Source organism: Benincasa hispida, chromosome 2 (genome assembly GCF_027475165.1).
Source record: "Benincasa hispida cultivar pf3 chromosome 2, pf3_genome.v1.1, whole genome shotgun sequence".
Taxonomy (NCBI): Eukaryota; Viridiplantae; Streptophyta; class Magnoliopsida; order Cucurbitales; family Cucurbitaceae; genus Benincasa; species Benincasa hispida.
In genome coordinates, this window is record NC_143479.1 from 68,362,456 (window position 1) to 68,381,221 (window position 18,766).

Here is an 18,766-nt window from a genome sequence, read left to right on the forward strand (position 1 = left end):
TAAAAGAATTAAACATGACATGAAAAATTAAATTGAGGAGAATTATAGAAAACATTAAATGCTAATTCTAAAAAGTAGTAAATAACATGATTTAGAAAGCAGTAAAAGAAAACTGTAAAGAAAGTACGTAAACATAGCTAGGGATGTTGATTGAAAGAAGTTCTCAGAATTACCGCAATCGCTTCCCCCGTAAGCGGTTTAATCCTGCTTGCCCAAGTCAATGTTGTCCATGCGTCACTCAAAGTGTCCTCCGTAGTACGGCTAAATCCGTTGACCATTGACTTTAAATGCGTTGTTCCTGTTTAAGGTTGTTAGTTCCACTGCGCCTTGAGGAAAGATAGTCTTGATTTTAAACGACCCAGACCAGCAAGATTTCAACTTTCCTGGGAACAATCACAAACGAGCGTTAAATAGTAATACCTGTTGACCTCCGGTGAATGTCCGATCATTTATGCAGTCATCATGCCACTTCTTGGTTTTCTCCTTATAGATCTTGGCATTTTCATAGGTGTCCTTTCACCATTTGACCAACTGATTCAATTATAGCTTCCGGACTTTCCCCACACTTGCTAAATCAAACTTCAGCTTCTTGCATGCCCACATCGCCTTATGTTCCAACTCGAGTGGCAAATGACAAGCCTTTCCAAAGATCAGGGCATACGGGGACATGCCAATTGATGTTTTATAGGCAGTCCTATATGCCCACAGTGCTTCATCAAGCTTGGGTGACCAATCATTCTTAGAAATATTGACTACCTTCTCCAAGATAGTTTTGATCTCTGAGATAGAAATCTCTACCTGCCCATTAGTCTGTGGGTGATAAGTAGTTGCAACTCGATGGCTGACGTTAAATTTAGTCAATAGGTTGGCAATTATGCAGTTGATAAAGTGAGAGCTCTCATCGCTGATTAAGGCTCATGGCGTCCCATATCGAGCAAAAAGTATTCTTCTTAAGAAACTTCGTCATTGTGGCCGTATCATTCTTGGCACATGCGATAGCCTTAACCCATTTTGATACATAATCAATCATAACCAAGATATAGTGATGACCTTCTGATGGTGGAAACGAGCCCATGAAGTCAATTCCCCAAACATCAAATAATTCCACTTCTAAGATTGATGTCAATAACATTTCATTTCTCTTTGACATATTGTTGTTTATGTTGGAAACGCTGATAGTTATGATGGATGATGTTCTATGCTATGCGTGAAATGATGCAATACTTGTCACACCCCATTCAAGATTTCCCTTCTAACTTAGAACGAAGCGTGAAGATGTTAAACATCACTTCTCTCTATGACATCTAACGTCCCAACTTTTAGCATATCCTGTACTTGATCAAACCCAAACTTCCAAACCCATTTTAAAAAAATATCTATGTTCCTTGACAAATTTTAGGAATTTGATTCAGTTTAAATCACAATACTGTTTAAATGGATTTACAGACCAACAGTAAGGATTATTTTGAACAAAACCTCCCATGACATGTAACACACAAATTCTAGCTATTCTGAAATACTCTCAAATACATGCACAAACAATACAATAGATGTTTAGCAACACTAATGGCGTTTGACGGCTCAGCAAGCACCAAGAACTTGTCGCTACCTGGGGGTGGGGAAAAACATAAAACATGGAAAGCATGAGCTAAAGCCCAGTGAGTGGTAGTTTAATATAAACATAAGCTATCACTTTCTAAATCATTAATAAAGTTTATCAAATCATTCAGTAACCCATTGAACAAAGTATAAAAGATTCAACAGCATCTCAAACACGTGCTGGTAAAAAAAAAAAAAAAAAAAGGCATGATCAACAATCATAAACACATTATAAAGCATTCAGTTGTTATCAGAAAACCATACCAACTCTGTACCAAAATACTCATTTACAATGGCGGGTTACTCTGGACAAAGAATGGCCCTCGCGGGTAAACCAAATCACAAGGTCATACATGCACGCAGAGCTTCCTCAAGGCTAAGCATAAATACACACCACAGGCCCAGGTTACTCTGGACTCCCCGATATACTCTAGCCACATCTGACCTCAGTGGTAGCCCCCCGATAGCCTGGGTGGCGCTACAGGTGCAGGTTCCTATGGACTTCCTGGTATACTCTGGCCACATCTGACCCGGTAGCCCCCTGATCGCCTGAGCGATGCTACTGAAACACATTCAAGTAGCACGGGAAAATAACCATCTCTTGGGTACAAGAATTAGTAGTTTGAAACCACTTTCACAAACATTCAACATTTTTAAATTCAACATCAAGAGGTTTTCATATAAAACAATACAAGTCACAATTGTGTAAACTCTGGTTCCAAACTACATTTTGATAAATCAAGATCATATAATACCATCGAGAGTTTAGAAATCATGATTTAAACATTTTTGAAATATCAGTCAAGTAAAACAGATCATGCCATCACATTTTATAAATCATAACATACTATAATATATAATTAGTTTCTATATCAAAACATTCGAAAGTAAACCACTCACTGTTAATCGGCTCCTCCTCATAATATCGGGTTCTCCATCTCCCATTTATCCTGAAATTATATTGATAATCCTCTAGTTATCCTCCACATGATCATAATCCAGTTATTTGAAAATTAATCTTCAAGTATAACCAATTTCACTTGAACTTTCGCCAAATCCCTAATTTGATCTAAGGTAGAGTTTGCTTTGTAATTTGGTCATTCAATTGCTTTAAAATTAGCTCTAAACCTTAAAATTAATCTTCAATAAGAACTAATTCTATTCCAATTTTTCTCAATTTTTCTCATTAATCCTAATTAGGGTTTACTTCATATTAACCCCTTAATCAACTTCATAGTTGACTTAAGATCCCAATTTCTTCTAATTTTAGGTTTAAGGTATCATAACAATACCAATTGGATCCTAATTATGCTTGAGAATACCTTAATTAACCTAAAATTTATTTTCCAGCTTTTAATGACGGATAATAGATGACAGACAGAAGTCAACAGGAAAGTCAACTCTTTCTTCAACCTCCAGCCCAGAAATTTCCAGATTTGACCTCTGTTTTTTCGGTGAGCGTTTCGGACTTAAATTCATCATTTTACGGCCATTTAAAGCTTAATTAGGCTATACAAACCTTTTATCCATCCTCTTAATTAACTTACCTCAAAGTTTGGACATCCGAATTGGCCTAGAACTCCCAGAATCGACTAATCTTTCTACGGTACACCTGTTTTTCCGGCAAGAAAAAGCAGAATTTTCAGAACTTAAAATCAGAAACTCCAGCCAATAACGATCAAATAAAAGACCATAGAACTCTAGAAGGACCGTATAAGTAACTTACCTTTAAATTTGGAGCTTCGAATTAGTCTCTAACTCCACGAATTTGCTAAAAACCCGAGCATCCTCTGTTTTCGCAATAACTCTACTGCCACTGTTTTTCTTCGTTTTCCTTACTTCTCCGGCAAAATTTCTTCAAATAAAGCCTCCCAAGAGCTTCTTCTTTACTTACTCTTTAAGTTTCTTTTATTTTGCCCAATTTTCCTTCACAAGAATGGCCCTAATTCGAAAACAACTTTTTTCCTCTTCTTCGGTCGGCCAAACTAAACAAATTTGCAATTACCTTTCTCTCTTCGTTTTTCAGCTTCAATTTCCAGTTAACACATGCCCAGATGATTAATCCTTAACCTCAAAGCCATCCAATGAGAAATTTCAATAGAAAGCACCTCAATTTTTCCAAAATCTCTCAAATTCTCTTTTTTTTTTTCCCTCTTCCTCTCGGTTTTCCTATTAATTCACCAATTTCCAGTAAAAATTAGCTGTAACGTTCTCTAAGAAAATTTTTAATAAACCTCTTAACTTACTAACCTCAAAATTTAAGCTTCAAATTCGATTTCTACTGCTCGGAAACATCAAAATACTAAACCCTACTCAGATTGTCCGAAATTCAGTCTTAACTCGACTTTTCCCTTAAATTTCCTTTGATTTTCAGCTAGTTTTCCCAATAAGTCTTAAACAAGCTAAATTTACTATCAAAACTCATAAATTACCAAAATTTCACCACATTTCAAGATGTTGACTTTTTTTTTTTACTTTGACTTTGACCATTTGACATTTGACTTTTACAATGGACTTTGACCTATCCCAGGCATGTCAAATTCATCATCGAAGTTCCTTTACATGCTTAACTAGGTTCGTTACCTCAAATTATTCCTCCAATCCTTATTTCCTCTTCCTAAATGAAATAAACGTCAATCCAAATATTTTTATTTTTAATTATAAATCTTAACAAGAGATCCACATCAAACTTTATCTCAAGTCCTCGAGTTCAATCTCAACTATGTGCTTCCTAATATCCCAAGAAAGAGTAGAAGAAGAGAGGACTTACAATACTACTACTAGATATGCGTTAATTATGGATGCTCACGTAGTATACCATGCATTGTCACAAGTTTCCTTACGATGGAACCAAGTGTAATTCTACCGCAAGTTTCTCGATGTGATCCGAGGTCGAACACAGGGATTGTTTTAGGTTATTGTGGTATGTTCGTGATATATGCGACCAGGTTTTTCAATCTTTAAAAAGGATGTTTTGTGTACAAGTATATAAAATTGCGGTAAAGTAAATGAAAGCAATAAAGATGCGATAATGAAAATAAGATACAGTAAACCTAAGCTAGATGATACAAGATACAGGCTTCTTGATACATGATGTTGGAGTCAAGGCTAGCTGTGAAGGTTATGCAAAGAACATGGGATGCGGTGACAAATCTTATGAACAGAATAGAAAGAGAAAGATAAATAATATAAACAATGCAAGTCATCAATTGCATTGAAGCTATAAATACGGTTCCGCTCTTCCCTTGGTATACACCTTTCAGTGATTGGTCACGCTCCCATATGTTTGTGGTGAAACAGACACTAACGTAATGAACGCAAGGTTGCTTCCATGTCTGGAAGTACTACTCGCTTTAGTTAACGCATTCTTCTAATCTTCTCTCGATAGATCAAAAGGGCATCTTCACGTATGCTCTTGCAGGAGAGGATGTCGTCTAGCATGCCTTAGCTAAACGCATTTTATATCTTTAACACAGATTAAGTACTTGTTTAATTCATATTAACTATCAGGGAATTAAGAAAACATCATGGAGAAAGTGATAAATGGGTGAACGTAAATAGACAGAGAATGGAATATGAAAGCTATCGAAACATTTAATATATTTATTAAGCGTTTGATACATGGTGTATGAATGAAGAGATAAAGAGAAAGTGAAATACAACGATGAAAGAAATAGAATAGATACAAACAAGCGGCAACATCTTGGCATCGATTCGATGGAGATCTGCTTGCCAGATTGGATGGATCTGATGATAGGAAGAGCTTCCCTCTCAGGCTTACTCAACCGGTAGCAGAGGTCTTTACACAGAGCTTCAAATCGGGTATTTGGCAGAATAGACCTGAGACTCACCTCTCGGCCTTGTCTTGTCTTCTTCTCGGATTTCTTCAATTAAGCATTCAGCTCCGCCTTTTCTCTCAACACTTTAGCAGCAATTCGCCCCGTACCAAGTAGCATAAATTTTCTCTGAAATCTATGGGGTATTTATAGATGCAGGTCTTTGACTCCAGCCTTATGGTCCTCACTGATTGTTATGGTAATTTCGAAGATGGAGGGATATTATTCCTTCTGTTATGCAATCAGATCGTCAATTCTGCACAACCGTTAGTTGTACACGTGTCTCAATCCTCCGCTTTTGCATTGCTCAGCTGCATCTTTCGATCGTGAGTTCGCATACGGTGTTATTTTTATTACCGCATGCGGTTGAAAGTCAGCTCTGGATCAACTGTTGCATTGCGTCGTCATTGCAGTAATCGTCTCTTCATTGTTAATTGACAGGCGCAATGTGACAGAGATGCGTTGATCAGCTTCTCATGAGCCTTGAGTGCAAGCGGTGACTTGGTTTCCTGCAAAACAGAGTAAAATTTGGCTTGTCTTCCATCTTTATGGTGTTAGTGGGTGTAACTGCGATCATTTATAATTATTGTAATTCGAAGCTAATTTTCATACAATCGGTGCATATTCACTAACTTTAAGCCGCAATATCTAGATAAGGTGGTATAAATAACTTGTATTTCTACAAGTTATCACATATTCCTCATTCTTTGACATCTGTCGCATTGCACAACGTGGGCTTGGGCATCCTTAAACAGTGTTGCCCAGAAATAGCCATACTGTAGGACCTTTGCAGCAGTCGCTGCCCTCCAAAGTGTCCTCCGTAAGGGGACTCATGACACATATCCATAATGTGCTTGACTTCATGCTCAGGAATGCATCGGCGTAATACATGATCAGGACCAAGTCAATATAGGAATGTGTTGTCCCATAAATAAAATTTGACATCATGTCTTAGCTTCTTCTTCTGCTGGTAAGTATAATCATCTGGTATTTGACAGCAAACAATGAAATTCACAATGTTCGCATGCTAGGGAACATTAATGCCTACTGACATCAGCAGCTCATTAGGGAATCTTTCTTCAATATCTTTTTCTTTACCTTGAACCTTGTAATTCTCCAATCTTGACAAATGATCCGCGACTTGGTTCTCGGTGCCCTTTCGGTCTTTGATCTCTAGGTCAAACTCTTGCAGTAGCAACACCCACCGTATAAGCCTTGGTTTTGCATCCTTCTTTGTCATCAAATACTTGATCGCAAAGTGATCCGTATACACCATAACGTTTGTCCTGATTAAGTATTGTCATAATTTCTCTAGTGCAAATACCATTGCGAGCATTTCCTTCTCTGTGGTTGTATAGTTCTCCTGCACAAGATTCAATGTTTTACTCGCATAATAAATAGGATGCAGTATCTTATCCTTTCGCTGTCTTAATACTGTGCCCACAGCATATCCGCTAGCATCACACATCAACGCAAATGGTTGCGTCCAGTCTGGCGTAACCAAAATGGGTGCGGTGATGAGCGCCTCTTTCAATGTGTTGAATGCTTTGGTGCACGCATCATCAAAATTATATTCTCGGTCATCTTCAAGGAGCGCACTTAGGGGCCTTGCGATCTGGGAAAAGTTGCGAATAAATCTTCTGTAAAACCCAGCGTGTCCCAGAAAGCTCCTAAATGTTTTCACATTCACTGGTAGGGGTAACTTGGAAATTGCGTCAATTTTTGCCTGATCAACTTCCAATCCTGCTTTAGAGATTTTGTGACCTAGAACTATTCCTTCTTCCACCATAAAGTGGCATTTTTCTCAGTTCAAAACAAGATTTGTTGCCACGCATCTCTTCAAGACCTTTTCAAGGTTAGATAGACAGGAGTCGTAATTATTGTCGAAGACTGAGAAATCATCCATGAATACCTTGATTGACTCCTCCAAGTAATCTGAGAATATTGCCATCATGCATCGTTAGAAAGTGCCCGGCACATTGCAGAGTCCAAATGTCATGCGTCGAAATGCAAACGTACCAAATAGACACGTGAATGTTGTCTTATCCTGATCTTCCGGTGCAATTGCTATTTGATTGTACCCTGAATAGCCATCAAGAATACAGAAAAATTCGTTCCCCACAAGTCTGTCCAGCATCTGATCAATGAGCGGGAGTGGAAAATGGTCCTTTTTAGTGGCCAAGTTTAACTTGCGATAATCCATGCAAATTCTCCACCCCGTAGTCGTTCTTGTGGGAATTAATTCATTCTTGTCATTAGTGACGACTGTCATCCCCCCTTTCTTTGGAACACACTGCACTGGGCTCACCTAGCTGCTATCAGAAATCGGGTAGATGACTCCTACATCCAGCCACTTCACAATTTCCTTCTTTACGACCTCCCTCATAGCCGGGTTCAAGCGGCGTTTCCTTTCTACCGATCCTGTTTTTCCTTCTTCCAGACGAATCTTGTGCATACAATACGAGGGGCTGATTCCTCGAATGTCCGCCAAGGTCCACCCTAAGGCCTTTGCGTTATTTATTAGGATCTGTATGAATGCATCTTCTTTCTCCTTACTCAGCGATACGAAAATGATAATCGGTAACATGTTGTTACTTCCTAAGTAAGCATACTTAAGGTGCACGGGCAACGGCTTTAACTCTAGCACAGGTGGTTCTTCCAAAGATAGCTTAATGCATTGTGATGTCCGTTCAGATAACTTGAGCGGTTCAAATTTTGATTCAGCATGAATCGTGGCGTAGTCCTCCTCCAACATTGCGCCGATTTCAAAATCTTCTTTCTCCAGCTCCTTCAGGGGTTCGTGCCAATGTTCTTCCCACAGTTCCTCAATATATTGGCAGTTTTCCATGTCACCTGGGTACTTCAACGCATTGAACACGTTGAATTTTACTTCTTGATCGTCGACTCTTATGATCAATTCCCCTTTTTGCACATCGATCAGTGCTCGCCCTGTTACGAGAAATGGGCGACCCAAGATGATAGGGACTTCTCTGTTAGCTTCATAATCCAATATGACAAAATCTGACAGAAATATAAACTTGTCCACTTGCACGAGTACATCCTCTATCTTGCCCTTAGGATGCTTTATTGATCTATCGACCAACTGTAATGTGATCGTGGTTGGTCTTGCGTTGCCGATATCCAGCTTCTTAAAAATCGACAAGGGCATTAGATTTATGCTTGCCCCTAAATCGCACAGCGCATTCCCGACCATCTTCCCTCCTATCGTGCAAGGCAATGTAAAACTCCCGAGGTCCTTCATTTTAGTAGGGATATTGTTTTGAAACAACGCACTGCATTCATACGTTAACGCAACTGTTTCATTTTCCCCAATCTTTCTTTTATTGGCAAGGATATCCTTGAGAAATTTTACATAACTTGGCATCTGCTCTAATGCTTCTATTAAGGGAATGTTAATGTGTAGCTGTCGAAGAACGTCTAAAAACCTCTAAAATTGTTTGCTATCATCTTTCTTCTTCAGCCTGGATGGGAAAGGTGGAGGATCCTGCCTTTCTTCTTGTTTAGTTGGCTATTTGTTGAGGTCCTGTTCTTGCTGTGTTTCATTATCTAAAGGTTGCATTGATTGAGAATTCAAGTCTTGAGGAGCTTCATCTTTTGTAGGTGAACTTTCTTCTGAACTGGTACTTTTTCCACTACTATTTGATTGGTCATCATCGACAGTTAGATCTACTGGTCTTGTTGTCGCATCTGGTACTGATGGCATATAGGCTGTTGTTTTGCCACTTCTCAATGTCACTGCGTGACATTGTTCTTTACCTCGCTGCCTTGTTGCTTCTTAGTTGCTGTGTCACGTACCAGGTGTTTTCTTCTTTAATTCCCTCGTAAGCTGATCTATCTGCTCTTCTAGTTCTTTAAGGGAGTCAGCTTGTGATTGTCTCATTGCCTCACTCTTTTCAATGTAATGTTTTAACGATGACTCCAGAGATGAGGTGCTGCAAGAGGTATCATAAAAGAATGGTGGGTCACAGGGTGGTGTACCTTGAGAATTACTTGGGCTACAGTCCGGAGTAATGAAGACCAGAGGGTTTCCTCTATCCCTTTGATAACTGTTATGATAGAAACTATGGCCCCCCTGGTTGTGATTCCCATCCTAACTTGAAGTTGGGTGATCCCACCAACCAGGGTTGTAGATGTTGCCAAATGATTCATCGTAGACAGAATATACGGATTGTTGATTCCATGGTTTCTAGTGGGTGTCCCTCTCCACATTGGCTTCAATTCATTGTGGCCACGTAAGTAAACGCATTAACTTGCGCTGATCTTTGAGAGAGAGTTCTCTGTTGGTTAGCCACCGTATGGAGAAGTGAGGTCATTATGGTCATTTGATCGACCAGTGCACTCATTGTATCAGTTGACACATCGGCACTTTATACTCTTTCTTGCTCTAGACTTTTTACCTTGAGCCTGGTATCAATCCACTCATCAGAATGTCGCGAGATGCGTTGATTGATCTAAGCCATTGTAAAAGGTTTCCATCAGAATACTATCGAAAATCCTGATATGTAGACAACTCTTCACTAACTGTCGGAATTGCACCTAAGTGGTGCTCAAGGTTTCATAACCCTTTTGCTCAAAATTCAACACATCCCTCTATCTCCTTGCGTTGACGGCTGGAGGGAAGAATCTGTTCATGAACCTATCAACCAACTGTCCCCATGCGTCAATTTCATTTGGCTCTAATGACTGAGCCCACCTCTTTGCTTCATCCCGGAGTGTATATGGGAAAAGATATAACTTAAGTCTTTCTTGAGTCACATCAGGCATGGAGAATTCGTTGCACATGTCTACAAAATTCATCAAACGCACATGTGGGTCTTCTCCTTGTAATCCTACAAATTGGCCCATATTCTAAGTCACCTACAGCGTAATTGGTTTTATTACAAAGCTTACATTCTCCTCAACCATTTGTCTTACGATTCCTGGTGAGAAGTTATAGAAATCCGACGCCGCATAATCCCTCATAGGGATGTTATGGTCAGTAGCAAAAAAAGCTGGATCTTGTGTTGGCAAATTTCCCTTTGGTTCCCTACGGGTGCCACATTCTCATTAGCCATGCTTCTTCACCACTTGAGTGTGCCAATATTCAATCGTTTGAAGATTGATAGAGGCATTATGTTTATACTCGCCCCAAGATCGCATAGTGCTTGGCCACTGTAGACCCCACCAATGGAGCATGGTATCGTGAAGATTCCTGGGTCGCACATTTTTTGTGGGATCATCGCATTTTGTGTTACTTCCACTGTCGCTATCTTTTCTTCATCATTCTACTTCTTCTTCAATCTTTACGAAGATGGTGGTAGCTGGACTTTTTCTATCTCATGATCTAGAAGCTTGAGGATGGACGAAACTTCTTGTTTCATTTGCTCAGGCTCTTCTAAATTACAAGTCAACGGGTCCTTGGTTGTTACGAGATTCAAGTTGGTCGTGATGGGTTCCTCCTCTACTTCCACAGTCGTTTTCTCACTTAGCAAGGAAACTGCTAAGCATTGTTCCTTCCCCATACCTCCAGCATTGCGAGGGAGCTCAGTTAAGTCTATTTTTAAGTTCGCTCGTAATCTATCCTAGCTGAATTTTGAGATTTCGGATGGACGTTGCTTGATTCTGAAGCACTGATTCATTTTTCTCAATGTACTGCTTTAGCAAGCTTTCTAAGGACGAAGATTGCAGTGTCTGCAAACTACTGGCTTGGTAATGCGTTGGACTGTTGGTTCGTGGGAAAAATCCAGGTGGCCCTTCTTTTTATGCCACTGGTTGAAAGCTTTGTTGTTGATTTTTCCATGCGAAATTGAGGTGGTATCTCCACCCGGGGTTGTACGTGTCGGAATAAGGATTATTCTTTATGAAGCATACTGACTGCGGATTTCTAGGCATTCTTCCATTGGATGTGCATCTCCATAGATGACACAACTTGCAGTCGTTTGAGCAATTGTGTTGATCTGCCCTTTGCTCGCTCCCGTGCTGTTGATTGTGATGCCTTGTATCAAACTCATCATCACAGTCATTTGGTTCTGAAGGGATTCGATGGCCCCATTATTTGCGTCATTATCTTTAATTCTTAATCTTTGATCGCTTTCCCGCCATTCCTCGTGATTTTTGGAAATGCGATCAAGTATATTTTTGGCCTCCTCAATGTTTTGTTGAGCAGACGACCAACTACTGCTGCATTGGCAGCAGTTTGCGAAGCATGGTTCAATCCATGATAAAAGATCTCCATTTGCAAGCAGTCTGGTAATCCGTTGTGTGGACACTCTCATACTAGCCTCTTAAACCTCGCCCAAGCATTGTTGAGTGATTCGTCAGTTTCTTGTTCAAAATTGGTTATTAGTTTCCTTCTTCTAGCATTCTCAGTTGGTGGGAAATATTTCTTCATGAACTTTTCCACGACCTGTTCCCACGAAGTTATCTCTCTCGGTTCGAGAGAATACACCCATTTTCTTACCTGATCACACAAAGAAAATGGAAACAAAGTTAGTCGAACTTCTTCGGTAGAGATGTTCGGGAACACAAAAGTGTTGTAGATTTCTATGAAGCTCCGGAGGTGAGCATGCGGGTCCTCGCCACGCCATCCTCCAAATTGTCCAGCAGTCTGGATCATCTACAGCATCATTGATTTCATTTTGAATCGGGATCCATCAAGGGCAGGCCTCATGATTCCTGGAGAGAAATCGTAGAGGTTTGGCTATGCATAGTCTCGAATGGGCCTATTGCGATCGTTTGCCAGTAGGATTGGATTTGCCATGACATTATTTTCAGTTGGTGCTCTGTTTTCAGGGTACTCCGCCATATCATCTTTATCTGGTTGTTGTTGTTGGTGACTGTTTCTTAGTCTTTGTCAGAACGTCCTCTCAATCTCTGGGTCGTAATTCGCCAGAGATTGAGAGCTGCAAAGAAATCAAAAAAATTACCGTTAGCACACTGAATTGCCAAGTCCCCGACAACGACGCCAAAAACTTGATGCGTTATTTTATGTGATGAAATAATGGAATGAAATGCAGTGATGGGAATGCATTAAGCAACAAGTTTTCTCAGCAGAATCCAAGTATAAATTCCACTGAGTTTCTTGGTAAGTCTAGGGTCGAACTAAGGGACTAGGGAAAACAGTATGCAGTGATAATTTTCAAGAAGACTTTGCGGTAACCAAATAATCAAATAGTTGTTTTGGGTTTTTATTTGCGGTATAAAATAAATGTATGCGACGGATTTGAGAAAAGATCGATTATGTGGTAGATGCACTAAGTATGCGGAGGAACAGGTTGAGAAGGTATTTAGCTAGCATTTCTCGGGAATGCGTCAAACTATGCGATCATGCTACACTCATGCGACAGCAAATCATTTTCCAATGCAAATGTGGTGCTCCTAGTTCTAGGACGCATGTGTTGAATGCAATAATGTCTATAGAGCTTATTTCTAAGTCTCCACTTTTTTCCTATACGATGATGCAAGATGCATACAAAGACAAGGTGATCGCACACAATCATATCCTATCACTAGGATGCATGCGATGCGTTAATAGCAAATAATGCTTATTCCTAAGCTCCTATCTCTTGATTATGTGTTCTAATCTGACTCTCCAGAGCCTAGATTCTAACCTGACTTTTCCAAGCCTATATTCTGCCTTTAGACTACCCTCCCGAGTATCTCTAATGGACGAATGATGCATACATAATACAAGGTAATTGCATAGAGTGAAGATCTCCAGTTATGCTAGCTAAGGGCTTCTCAACCCATTCGATATATTTAATTACTCATGCGTAATAAACAGAGAGTGAACAAATATAAAGAAGTAAATTCCATTTCTATAGATAAGTTTAAGTACAAAATGACAATGGAAGATAAGGATAGAGAGCCTGCTAGCAATCCCTTGCTTCCCAAGGCTTTTACATTGTCAACTCTATTCTGTTCAAAAGATATTCCTGCTTCCACAGGAGTTGACCCTCTCTCTAATCTCAACGCTTCCGGCACTCTTTCAAGTTCACCGGAATGATCTCTCGGCACAATCTCGCTTCTCTCGCTTCAGCCTTAAATAAAAGAAAAACTAAGAACAAGGCTATTCTATCTAAGGGAAAATTCTCTAACTATCCAAACTCCTTCACTAAAGATTACCTTCGGTATTTATAAAGCTTCAAGGTGAAAGGCTGCTTCTCTCTTATGATTGCTCTGATGGGATGGCATTAAATCTCTGTCTGATGCGCTGAATATTTGTCACCAAAAAGTTGAGTGTACTTGCTACAGTAGTTCGTTAACGGCTTGTCAACTTAATTCGGACTCGACCATCATCAGCTTTCTGTTCCATCGTGATTAATTATGCTTTTCACCCAGATGCATCCACCAAGTTGCGCCGGCTCTATGCGACAATCCTTCTTGAGTAGATACTTACGAGCGCAAATCACCGCAAAGCCTTGCGGTAATGCTGTGTTCGATCGTTGATTTCTCGTTATCGCATTTTTCGCCTTGCGTCAACGCATATTCTGCACAAAAATATATAAGTTAACTGTTTTCATGCGATGGACACATGCGACTACAATGTTATGAACTTAATGCTTTTTGGACGCAATCTTACATATTTTATCAATGCAAACTTTCATTATTTAATAACTTAGCACTGTAATAACGTGCATTTCTGCCCGTTATCAATCTACAAGCTTCCTCCTCTACACTCATCTAATTTTCCTCATTCCAAAATAGTCAGAGCCCACGACTCCTGAGTTCTCTGCCTGAAAATACCGAGGAAACCATTGTGGTAGTGTTCGTATACTATTCAAGGGATTCTTGAAGAAAGTCATCAAAGGTAAGAGTTTCTAAAACCCTAAGTTTTTCTTTTGATAAAGAATGTTGTAATTTATGTAAACGCATATCTTGTTCTTTATTTACATAAAAATTGACATTCAATGAAAAATAGGAATTGGGACAATCTTCTTCCACTCATGGTTCCCTTCAATATGGGATCCTTCAGTTAGTTTATTGATTTGTGGTTAATGCAACTAATTTTGAAATAAAATATCACATATTTTATTACATAAATAAAATGCTTGTACATTACAATTACAAACTATAGAATCCTACAAGATTTAGAGCACCAACCCCAACAGGAGTGTCACGATGCTTCAAACTTTTGCATGTGCATCATCAGCGTAGCGTAGCTGCACTTCTCATGAGCACAATGGCACTTCAACAAAATTTCTTTTTTAAACCTTTGTTGTCTGCATTATTGAGTGGGTGACTCATTGGGATTTTGACAAAAAAGATAGGAGAGACATTTGAGCAAAAGAGCCACTGTGGGAGATCAATCTGGTGCTAATGACGAGAGTCAAGAGATCAAGATTGCAACACGGTGACAGTGAAGGGAGATCAATTACCTATTTTTCTTTCGTTCTTTCATTCCATGGTAAATCTTTGTATTATATTTATTATTTTGACAATCATGATTAGCTAATTCTATGAATTCTAGGGTGTTGTTCATATTATGAATTCATATTAAACTGATAATTAATATCTGGATTAATTATATGATGATTGGATTTTAATCTTTCTGTGCAAATTCTTTTGTTCGATTGGCCATTAAACAATCGTATTCTATGTTGAATTTTCTACTTAAGAAAGAGAAATTTAGCTAGATCTGAGTGATTAAACTATTATTTACTAATGCATGACAATGATTAAATAATAATAGGAGCTGGAATTGAAACATCTTAATGCGACATTTGTGTAATTATTAGGAAGAAATTCAAATTGGTACATTCATGCTAGAACGGATTGAGCTCGACAAAGGATATCCTGAATTAGACTTCTAGGCTTATTTGTTCTAACCAATTGATTCGTTTGTTAATAATAGTTTAGAAATCCATAACGGAACGACACTCTAGAATCGTGTTGCAATTGAATTGTTAGATTTATTTTATTGTTTTACTTAGCTTCAACAACAAATCTTTTTGTCAATTATCCAAATAAAATTAACGACTACATAAAAATAGTTAACCAAAAACTCTTCATCACCGATCTCTGAGGACGATATCCATCTCGAGATTTATTATTGTGATACGTACGCTTGCGTGCTATCAGTTAATTTTGTTACAAAGAGAAATTATATATTTCGTTGTCTGGTCTTGTACAATCTCATCATATAGGAAACCTTGACTCACATGTCTACACATGAATAATTTGGATCAAATCATTGTAACACTTATAACATTTGTAACACTTACAAAATGGGTCGTATCCATATTGTTATCAGGATAAGACACCAACCTTATCCATATACTATAGATCTTTTAGGTTACTACTTGAACATAATCCACTTGTATGTCAACCACATACTATTCAAGTTACATTAAATAACTTTGGATCTTAGTTTATTGGATTTTAGTTATTTAAATAATAAATAAAACTTTATTTATTTGAAAATAAATATACTTTATTTATTCAATAATTTGTTCACAAATTTACAGACTACAAGATTTAGAACATAAATCTCAACAATTACCCCTTGTCCTAAAGCTAGTGGGATATACAATACATGAAAGTAAAATAAAATAAACTAGGGTATACAATATACCAAGTAACATATCCCACTTTTCCTAAAAAAATATGATGCATATCTGGTAGACCTACCTTCTAGATGACCCTTGAAGACTTTAGCCGTGAGAGTCTTTGTAAATTGAGTAGCAATGTTGTGCTTCGTGGCTATCTTCATGACGATCACATCTCCTGGTACACAATCTCCCATATCTAGTTGTTCGGACTCCGAGACTAGCATGTCGTGACTGCTCCTAGCCCGAGTAAAGATAATTTATTTTCACTAATCCAGAACTTGTACTACAAAAGCAGCAAAGTGGTAACATTAAAGTCGAATCCACAGGGAGACTGTTGAATTAACGTAGTAGACCAATTAATGAATTCCAAGTAAAAAAGGGGTTTTGATTATTCTTGATTTTGATTACAAAATAAATTAAAAGCCAAACAGAGAAGAATAAATAAGAGTTAGCACAAAAAAGAGGATTGAATCAAATTAATGGAAAATCTTGGGATTAATTTGTATACTTTTTATTTTAACATTAGATACTAGTTAATTTCTTCAATTATGTGAACCCCTCAACCTATTAAAAATTATAATATCCCAATTAGCCAATTTTAAGAACAATATAAATCAGTCCCAATTCAGTTTTAAACTTTTCCTTCTCAGCGATATATTGAAGGAACTCTTATTCAAGAGAACCAGTGAGCAGAAGCAAGATCTTTCCAAGCCCATTGTGAACGAATAAACACATTCACAAACATACAAGAACATATATGCATTATAGAGAAAATTAAAACATGCTTTCTTACTGAAACAAAAGGAATTGAGAGACATAATACCTTTGAAGAACTCTTCTTCTGGAATTCTCTCGCTTTTGTGAGCAATCGTCTAGCAAATCGTCTAGTAATCTCTCGCTCGACCATTTAGTCTCTCATGAGGGCTATCGTATAGTCTCTCTCGTGAGCAATCAATTAGTAAATCAATAATGAAGCGATCGTTTATAAAATGAAAACTCTTTTCATTATATCTTTCAGTTATTAAAACTGAAATTAACCTCCCACTTGCACGGTTAATGGAGAAAATAAATAACCAACTAAACAATTATCTCGTAATTGTTTTTATTTTAAATAAATATAATAACTAACTTATCATATTATATTTATCACCTATAGTTTTAATATCACATCATATTTAATATTTAAACCATAGTTATTTTCTCCTTTACTTAATATAAATCATATGTGGCCCGCTTTGTAAAAGAGTTACAAGTGTTGTGACTTACTACAGATGATCTGATCTTGATCATTCATGTAGAGACATGCGAGGGGGGGCGTCCTATATGAATGAGTTTGTATAAGACTAGACCATGAACTATTATAGTCTCGTTATATAACGTCGTTCATGACAGAGAGTTCACTTCACTAGGATAACCATAGGTAACATGACCTCAATCCTGAGTAAGTTGGGAACTCCTGCCTTTGAGGACGATCCTTTGATTTTCCTGTGTATGAGTGGCCAGATTGCCGACCCAAACCTACCACTTTGGGCATTCGTCTGATTTGGGAGCTAAAAACTCAGCTACACAAGATGGAATTCACTCCTTCCCCGAAGCAGGGGTAAGTAGATAGATTGCTCCCTTAGGGGCTGATTTCGGGACTTGAACGATGTGGCACCACACACCTTCTCATGGCTCGAGAGGTGTCCACACATAGTAGGACTATGTTGTATTGTTTATTAGAGGGATCAGTGGTATTTAAGGAGTTAGATATAACTACAGGGGAAAAACGATAAATTGGCCCAACTGTTCTTACGAGCATATGTGAAGGGTTATCGTATTGTTGATTTGTTATATCCGATGGACATAGAAATATATCTATGGTAAGGAGAGTTCAACTGTCGATCTTTAGTGGAATGTCTGACAGTTAACAGATGGTGGATCTCATGGCTAAAGAGTTTAATCAGCTATTCACGTACCGTTGGAGTTTCGAGCCATAGGTCCATAAGGTCTCCTTGGTAGCTCAATGGATTCAAGTTGAGAATCAATTTTTGGGTCTGTTTGAAATGTTAAAATTGACAAGAGGGAGTTCGATTATATATGATATGATTGAACTGGTTAATTATATTTAATATGATTGACTTTATGTATGAGATACATTAATTGGAGGAAACTGGATATAAATATGATTTATATCTAGTGGAGGAGAAAATAACTATGGTTTATATGTAATATTAAACTATAGGTTAATGAATATATATAATTATATTTATTATTTTATTTTGACAATTATTGGATAATTGGAGGTCGTTTTCTCCGTAACCATGTGTTAGTGGGAAGTTCCAATCAGTTTTCTTAACCAAAAAATAAAATGAAAATTATTTTCATTTTGCAAAAGATCACGGAATTTGCTCGAGTGAAGTGTATGCTGCCCATCGCTTGGTAAAATCAGAGACTGCACAATAGCTCGAGTTTACTACACGATCGTTTACACGTGTGCGCTTCTTCTAAACGAACGCCTACGTTTTACTAAACAATCGCTCAGTGTCGAGCATTTAATAAACGATCATCTAGATGATCGTTGCCTTTTTACTACATGATCGTGTACACTCTTCTAAATGATCAAGCATTTTGTCTATACGATAGACTAAGCCTTCTCCCACTTACTTGATTATTGTTACGAACCTCTTTTCCTCCTCCCCTCTACCAAATCCCAACAGAGCCCACTTTTTGGATTCTCAGACTGAGAATACTAAGGGTTCCTGATGCGTTATTTTATGCGATGGAATAATGGAGTATAAT

General features: G+C 38.2%; 1 protein-coding gene across 1 annotated transcript; it reads right to left on the reverse strand.

Annotated features, from left to right (window-relative positions):
- Positions 1-7,395: 7,395 nt before the first annotated feature.
- Positions 7,396-8,820, reverse strand: LOC150038113 (uncharacterized). Its single transcript, XM_090311143.1, has 2 exons — positions 7,992-8,820; positions 7,396-7,517 (listed from the first exon to the last, which is right to left on the reverse strand). Exons 1-2 carry the CDS (start codon positions 8,818-8,820, stop codon positions 7,396-7,398), a joined length of 951 nt encoding a protein of 316 aa, XP_090167269.1.
- Between the last annotated feature and the right edge of the window lie 9,946 nt (positions 8,821-18,766).

What these genes read in the sequence shown, in the direction of transcription:
- LOC150038113 (XM_090311143.1), bottom strand. Translation starts at nt 8,820, where the DNA reads ATGCCAAGTTATGTAAAATTTCTCAAGGATATCCTTGCCAATAAAAGA. An exon ending in TATCATTTTCGTATCGCTGA is followed by an intron (nt 7,518 to 7,991) that starts GTAAGGAGAAAG and finishes ATGGCTATTCAG; the next exon opens with GGTACAATCAAATAGCAATT.